This window comes from Carlito syrichta, unplaced genomic scaffold (genome assembly GCF_000164805.1).
Source record: "Carlito syrichta isolate Samal-C Ts95f unplaced genomic scaffold, Tarsius_syrichta-2.0.1 Scaffold123447, whole genome shotgun sequence".
Lineage (NCBI taxonomy): Eukaryota > Metazoa > Chordata > Mammalia > Primates > Tarsiidae > Carlito > Carlito syrichta.
In genome coordinates, this window is record NW_007067543.1 from 81,392 (window position 1) to 89,424 (window position 8,033).

The 8,033-nt window shown below is 48.1% G+C and overlaps 1 protein-coding gene across 1 annotated transcript; it reads right to left on the reverse strand.

Moving 5' to 3' along the window:
* Positions 1-2,394: 2,394 nt before the first annotated feature.
* LOC103249809 (olfactory receptor 5AS1) lies at positions 2,395-3,340 on the reverse strand. The gene is given in 3 exon segments (XM_008048430.1): positions 2,395-2,501; positions 2,504-3,020; positions 3,023-3,340. Coding segments are annotated over 3 exon segments (942 nt in total).
* Between the last annotated feature and the right edge of the window lie 4,693 nt (positions 3,341-8,033).

An 8,033-nucleotide genomic window follows, 5' to 3' on the forward strand; every position in this document is an offset into this window, starting at 1 on the left:
CCGCGGCGCCCCGCGGTCTCGCTCGAGCGAGGGGACCGGGCCAGGGCGAGCGCCCGGCGGACGCGAGTGCGCATGCGCAGAGCCCCGGGCCCCCGTCCCCGTCAGCGCCGCCAGGGCCACGCCCTCCAGCCTCGCGTGGGCGGCGGAGGGGCGCGCCCGCTGCCGGGTCGCGCGGCCGCGGGGCGGCGCGAACTGGGCTCTTGTCGTGGGCGGCGAGGGGCGCGGCCCGCGCGACGCTCACGTGGCGCAGATGAGCCCGCGGCGTCCTCGGCGGGGGTCCCGAGGGGTCGCGCGCCCCGCCATCCCGCGGCGGAAGCGCGGGCCCCACCCGGGGAGAGCCCGGGGGCGGCTGCTCCTGGGCGCGCGCCGCGCGGGCCACGTGGGCCCCGGCGAGGGACGAGGGGCGTCCTCGCCTGCGTGCCCAGCGCCACAGTCCGTTGGGGACAGCAGCGGAGGAAGAGCCCTCCCCAGCCGACCGGAGCCGGAGGAGGGAGCGGGAAAGCCTCCGACTCAAGCCCGGGAGTCTCGCCACATAACGGAAACAGCGTAAGACACCCCTGAACTGGTTAGGCAATTGGGATGAGAGGGTCAGGGCTTGAGGTTTGAGGCCTAATGTTTACGGTTAGGACTTCAGGGTGAAGGTTCTGTGAGCGATGCGGTTTAAGGAGAATTCGGAGATGGGCACGGGCGTTGGGGTCAGGCGAAGGGTTAGGACTAGAGTTAGAGGGTTAAGGGACAGGGTGAGGGTTGAGGCTGAGAGACGAGGGTTGGAGGCGAGGGCTCGGGGTTAGTGCGGGCGAGGTGAGTAGCCCAGCGTTAGGACAGGGTCCGGGTGAGGGGATCAGCGTGGAAAAGGGTCGGGGGTTGGGGTTAATATTTGGGGTTTAGGGCCTGGGGTTAGGTTCAATGCCAGAGAATGGGTATAGAGTGAATGCATTTAGGTGTTAGAGTTGAGGGTTAGGGTAGGCTAGGGTCTGGGGTTTGGTTTAGAGGTTAAGTAAGCGTTTCGGTTGCAGTTTGGGTTAGAGGATGTTAGGGTTAGAGGTTTAGAGTTTAGGATTGAGGGTGGAGGTTGGGGTTAGGGTTAGAGTATTAGGGTTAGACTCAGAGGGTTTGTGTTTGTGCTTGGATTGAGGTTAGGATTAGGAATGTTGGTTCCATTGCCCATCCTCGATTCGCAGTGAATGTCCCTGTGTTACTCTTGGGGCTATGGCTTAGGGGCTAGGGCCAGTGCCTCGGGTTAAGGGATGGGGTCATAGAGTTGGGGTTAGGGATTAGGGTTAGGGTTAAGACTTAATTTTTGCATCATGGGTTTTTTTCTCAGTGGGCCACATAGGCTCAGTGGGGTGGGTAGTTGAATTTCTGTTTTAGCTTCTGAGAAATGATTTTAAGTCTTTTTTCTTTCTGAGCCCGCAATTTAAAGATTTATTTTTCCTTTCTAATCTAATTGTGTACCTGACTGGGAGATTCTAGAAACTGACCTTGTAATAGTATAGTCTGAGACCCCCATGGCAGAATTCTCCATTGCTCACGGTTATGACTATATCAGCCAATCCTCCAAGTGGATGACGATTTGGGGGGGGAAAATCCCATCAATTTTCCAGGTGGATGACGATTCATCATAACCATGGAAACAAGATTAGGTCTGTGTATTGCTCCCAGATATTCCTAATTCCTTTCTTTTGCTCTTACAAATTCCTGACCTTTATCTGGTGCATGCCACTATGCCTGCTTACTTTTTTTGGATTTATTGTAGAGACAAGGTCTCACCAAGTTGCCCAGGCTGGTCTTGAAACCCTGAGCTCAGGCAATCCTTTCACCTCCACCTCCCAAAGTTGCTGGGATTACAGGTGTGGGTCACTTGATTTATTTTTCAAACAAAGAAGGCTAGATTTATACACTTTTTCATCTATCTATGCATTTAACTATCCATTCCATTCACTCATCCCTTAAATACACAGGTAAGCAGGACATGCAATATCTCAGATGCTACACTGATGTTGGAAAAATCAACTAGTATACATATTTCCTGATGTCAAGAAGCTTCTAACATGAGTGTCTTGGCTAAAAAAGTGAATATATACCTTCAAGACAAGTTAATACAAATATAATAAATTAATATGCAAAGTATTTTGGAAACAAGAAGTACAAATTATTCAATTCAGTAATGTTTCACAGAGTAGAAGAATTTTGGACAGAAAATTTCTGGAAGGGATGATGAAACATTTCAAAGCATTGAGTTCAAAAGTCTTTATTTCTAGAAAATGTGAAACATTTAAAATAATGACACATAAGATATTCATGGCATAGTTTCTGCTGGTAAGGTTGGAGAGCAAGCTATGTATTGACTGTTCTTGAATAAGCTAGGTGTTGACTGTTCTTAATTCTTAGACGTTAGAGGCTCCAGATTCTTTCTAATAGCTTTCTGAGGACATTTTTTACATCCTGGTTTATGAAGCTATAGGTTATTATAGGGCTAAACATGGGAACAACAGTATAAACACTGCAATCACTTTATCAGTGTCTAGAGAGTAGTTGGTGGTGGGAGGTAAGTACAAAAACAGGAGTGTTTCATAGAATCTAGTGACTGCCAGGAGGTGGGAAGCACAGGTGTAGAATGTTTTGCTTCTGCCGCCTGAAGACTTGATTCTCAATACAGTGATGAGGATGCAGAAGAGACTAAACGTGACCATAAAGGGGCTGGTCTAAAGGAAGCCACACAAGGCAAAGAGCAGAAGCTTACTCATGTGGGTATCTGCACATGATAAAGCGAGGAGAGTTGGGATATCCCCAAAAAATAAACTATTAAGGATATTGGAGCCACAACATGGCAACCTGAATGTGAGGCAGACGTGAACCAATGCACTCATACTAAAGAAAGCCAACAAAATGAAGCAGATTTGACCCTCCTAGACATCAGTATAGAAATAGAGCAGTGGGGTACAGATGGCTGCATGGTGGTCATAGGCCACTCCTGCCAGGATAAGACACTCTACATCAGCAAAACAAGCAAAAAACAGACTCCAACAACAACAGACATTTGTAGTTCACTGCCACAGGGAGAGATGGTCTTCCTGGAAGCTAAGAAATTTACCAGCATTTTAGGAGTGATTGCTGGCAATGAGCTGATGTCTAAGAAAGATAAGTTGCTAGGAAAATAATACATCAGTGTTTGAAAGCTTGAATTAATATTAAAGAGAATTATTAAACTCATATTTCCCACCAGAATAAACATATATACCATGAGACATATCAAAAACAGCATGACTTTGAGTGGTACATCATCTGTGAATCCAACAAATATAAACTCAGTTGGCACGGTATAATTACTCTTCCACATCTTAGTTCTCTTGTTTTCCTCATTGCAGAGAGATGGTATCAAGCCTTGAGTTGACTTGATTTATGAACGAACCAAAAATATGTATTCTGTCGTCTAAGGAAGCAAATAGATGGTGAATAAAATCACAAATATGACATTTTTATAATATGATTTCTTATTTATGTTTTTGTCATTTCAAAAGGAAGTAATTAGAAATTATCATTGATAGCAGAAAATGTTATGCAGTTGGTGGCATTTCATGATGCAGTAACTCTAAAAGCTATGCACATTATGAAATGATGTTAGTTCTTTTCAAGGTGAAAGGGGATAAATGTGGCTTATGTGCTGGGACCTGGTATAATAGTGTGAGCTGGCAAAGTCTTAAGAAGAAAATCTCTATTTTTACAATCCTAAACCGTGTTCTTTCGTGTCAAGGATGTTAGGGTACGGACAGGGTGAGGGTGGGTGGATGGAGAGATGGAGAGGGGAGGCACGGCACCAGGAACCCAGAGATCTGAGTGAATGCAAAGAAAAGCAACACACAAAGAAGCAAGCAAAGAAAGAAAAGCTTACTTAAAAGTAAATTAGATAGAGAAGGGAGAGAGAAGATTTACCTCCCCAGGGTGGGGGAGGGGCCAAAGCCAGGAAGCATGGAGACAGCCATGGCTCAAAGAGCACCTGGCCACACCAGAGTCTAGCAAGGCAATGGCCGCTGGTTCCTGGTGGTTGAGTCCTTTTAACCATTCCCCTTGATGGGGGAAGATCATGAAGGTGATTGGGCGGTGGTCTGCTCCATGTCATCACGAAGGGCAGACAAGCGCAGGTACTGAGGTCAGGTGATGGACAGCAGGCAGATGGGTGGGTTAGTCACATGATTGCTGCCATGGTGGGGTGTATTCATGTCAAGTAGGTCACAAAGGGCTGATTAGGTTAACCCTGGGGTGGGGATTTCCTGCAAGAGACTTGTTAGACATTTGCAATTCACAAGCTCAGACATTTGCCACTCACAAATTCCTTGACCAAAAGTGGTGATATTCATGACTTTGGCCAGTCAAAAGTTGATCTTTTATCTTCAGCCTTGACAAGGAACCTAAAAGTTGACTAGAGATTTTTATGCTAAACCATGAATTGAAAGGTTGGGCTGTCCTGGTCTTGTATCTGTTGGAGATTTGCCAAGGGGGACAGGATAGGCTGCTGCTTGTTTTGCAGTAGAATATCTGAATGCTTTCTAATGGCTATGCTGAGGCAGAAAGGCTAAGTTTCTTCTAGGTTTCTATAGGTACTTTTCAAAGGAGAGGTGAAAAAAATTGGGAAAAAAATGTAGCTTCACCAAAGTAAATCTGCGATTTTGAAAGGTAGTTTAACACGATAGTTAAGAGCATGGTAGTTATGCAAGAGGTCATTGGATTTAAAAGTTGGTTTTGTTGCATACCTTTTTTGTGACCTTGGTTAAGTTATTTAACTACTCTGTGATAATCAGAAAAATAAATATTCTTAGCAAGTAGATACTTTAAAATTATTTTGTGAATGGACATGAAAAATACTATATTAGCATTTATTAAGTAAAATTCATAAAAAGTAAGTAATTTGAGTCTCCCATTTCTATTTTTCTTGTTGTCTTAACACCTTGAGATATTTAGATAGTTCTCAAGATTTGTTTTGTCTTTGGTATGCTAGGTGCATGATCTATATACCCTCTTGTAAAGATAAGTCAATATATTTGTATGCATATGTTCACATGCATGCAAATGTATTGTTTGACAAAACTAAATCTTTTGCTTATGCCCTATAATTGTTGCTTTGTTTTCCCAAGGTTTATTTTTCTTACTTAACCCTGGGGTAAAGCATTGGCATGAGGTTCCAAAAAACATTAGCGTGTTTCAAAAGGGGTTATTAATAAAGAGGTTAATGTAGGCATGCCTGGGATTAGGGGAGGGCTACCATTCCAGGAGTGGTCAGGGAAGGCCAAGGCTCAAGAAAGAGTCAAAAGTGTAAAGACCTAGAGGAAGAGCCTTCCCGGCAGAGAGAACACAAGGTCACGGCCTGGGCTGAGCTCATGCACTTGGGGAGCAGATACACTGCTGTGGAGCTTGGCAGGAGAGGGTATGCCTGGGGAGAGCAGGGAGGAGGGAAGGGCTGGGTCACTTCACAGAGCACTTGGCAGGCCAGGTCCAGGTCCCCTCCCTTTTTTGTCTGAGTCAGGCTCTCACTCTGTCTTCCAGGATAGAGTACAGTGGTGCAGTCATGGCTCACCACAGCCTCACACTCCTGAGTTCAAGTGATCCTCCACACTCGGTCTCCCAAGTAGCTGGGACTACAGGTGTGCACCACCATGCTCAGCCTTTTTTTTTTCTTTCTTTCTTCCCTTCCCTCCTTGCTTTTTTTCTGGAAGAGACAAGGTCTTGCACTGTTGCCCAGGCTGATCTCAAACTCCTAGGCTCAAGTGATCCTCCCACCTCAGCCTCCCACAGTGCTGGGATTGCAGGGGTGAGCCACCATGCCCAGCCTGATGTGCCCCTTTTGAAGGCCTCTCTGACTACCGTGGAAAGTAGAGATGCAGGAGTTAAGTGTGGGAACCCACCACAGTCCCACACAGGAGACACCCTAGACGACCCTCCCAGTGTTACACGTGGGGGACTGTCTTGGGGAATCGTGAGTTTGGCAGGCTGTGGGCTCCTGTGCAGGCCTGGGAAGGATGGACGGTGGGGAACCATGCATCTGGCCAGGGTAGTGGGGGCCTCCGTGGGACAAGAGCTGGCGGGCAGCCGGGCCTGGCATCCCACTACCCAACCCATTTAAGGCGATTCAGGAGCTTCTTAGCAATCCACATCCTGTGGGCATCTTTGGCAGGAGACTTGGCAGCAAAAGGCTGTTTTGCTAATGGCTAAAATCCACAGAGCACTCATTGGCTCTAGCTGCCAGGAGCTGTGCTCAGTGCTTTATGGTGATTACCTTGTTTATTACCCACAACAAGCCTTCAGGCAGGTAGTGTTGTTATCCCCATTTTGCAGATTAGGAGACTGAGAGAATGCTCAAAATCAGGAAGGATTTAAACTGGGGGTGTAAGGACAAAAAGCCAAGCTGGACATGATGGCTCATGTCTGTAATCCCAGCATTATGGGAGGCCGAGGCAAGAGGACTGCTTGAGCCTAGGCGTTGGAGACAAGCCTAGGCAACATCGCGAGACCTTATCTCTACACAAAATTAACCAGACATGGTGGTGAATGCCTGTGGTCCCAGCTACTTGGGAGGCTGAGGCAGAAGGATCGCCTGAGGCCAGGGGGTGGAGGCTGCAGTGAGCCATGGTGGTGCTGCTGCACTCCAGCCTGGGTGGCAGAGCGGGACCCTAAACCCCTTTACTTCTTTACTAAAGAAGTAAAACAGAAAGTCCACACAATCCCACCACTCTCTCTTGTAGCTCCGTAGGAGGGCTGAACTATGGTTGAATCCAACTTCGAGTTCCCCAGGCATCGCGATGTGGGTGGCTCAGCCGGGATTCACATCAGACTTTTTCTCGGTCAAGTCGTGTTCACTTGTGTTCTCACAGTGGTGTGTGCTGACTTCTCTATCATGTTTGTGCCACTAAAGCACTGAACTACCCTTCCTCCCCCCAAACCTGTTGGGAGGCAGCACAGTGTTGGTGAACTGCCCAGCCAAGGACTCAAATCCAGCTCTAAATGCTCCTGAATGCAAATTACTGAACCTCCCAGGAACTTCAGTTTCCTCATCTGTAAAATGGAGGTAAATACAGCACCTGGCTCATCGGGTAATAACTGTAAAGTGCTCAGCACATCCAGCCAGGCCAGCAACAATGGCTGCTGTGATGGTTCCACCCTCTTTCCTCCTGAGGCAGGAATGTCCTTCCAGTTGGCAGCCCTAGGAGGCATTTCAGATCCTTCTCCACAAGCTCAAGTTCATGGCTGGAGTGCTGCTCTAACTGTAGCTCTGCATTTGGTGCTATAAGGTGGGGAGGCGAGGAAGGGGCTTCCCAGGCGAGGGCAGCCTTCAGTGTGACTAGATCCTGAGTGGCCGTGAGGTGTCCTTGCACCCGTTTTGCAAGCTGCATCTTGGACCTCTCGCCCCTGAGGTCAGAGGTCAGCAAACAGTTCTCAGAGGCAGTACTTCCCAACTTACTCATTTCACCACATGCAGAAAACAAGGGCAGCTCCGTGGAGCAAATGGACCAGGCTGATGGAGCTGCCATCCTGGGCTGCGATGCCCGCTTGAGGCCTGAGAGGCTCTAGAACCCGCGTCAGGCACGCTCGTGGGCAGAGCTCTCTGAGGGCCCTGGTGGGCGCCTGCCTTTGACGGCCGCCTTGTGGTGCTTGCTGAGTTCTGCCCCCAGGATCCTGCCAGGGCTGACCTTCCTGACCTTCTCAGCTGTAGAGAGAAGGAATCATTTCCAGATTGTGTTCTCGGAAGATGGTCCTCTCGGGAAGCAGCAGGGTTCAGTCTGGTTGTGGCAGTAGGTCTCCAAATTGAGACAGGCACATTTCCTGACGGGAAAGAGACTCCTAAGTACCCCCTGCCCCAAGGCTAATGTAACTCTTCTTTTTCTTTGAGTCGAAGTCTCACTCTGTTGCCCAGGCTAGAGTACAGTGGCACACTCACCTCAGCCTTGATCTGCTGGGCTCTGGTGATCCTTCCACCTCAGCCTTCCAAGTAACTGGAACTACAGGCATATGACACCACACCTGGCTAATTTCTGGATTTA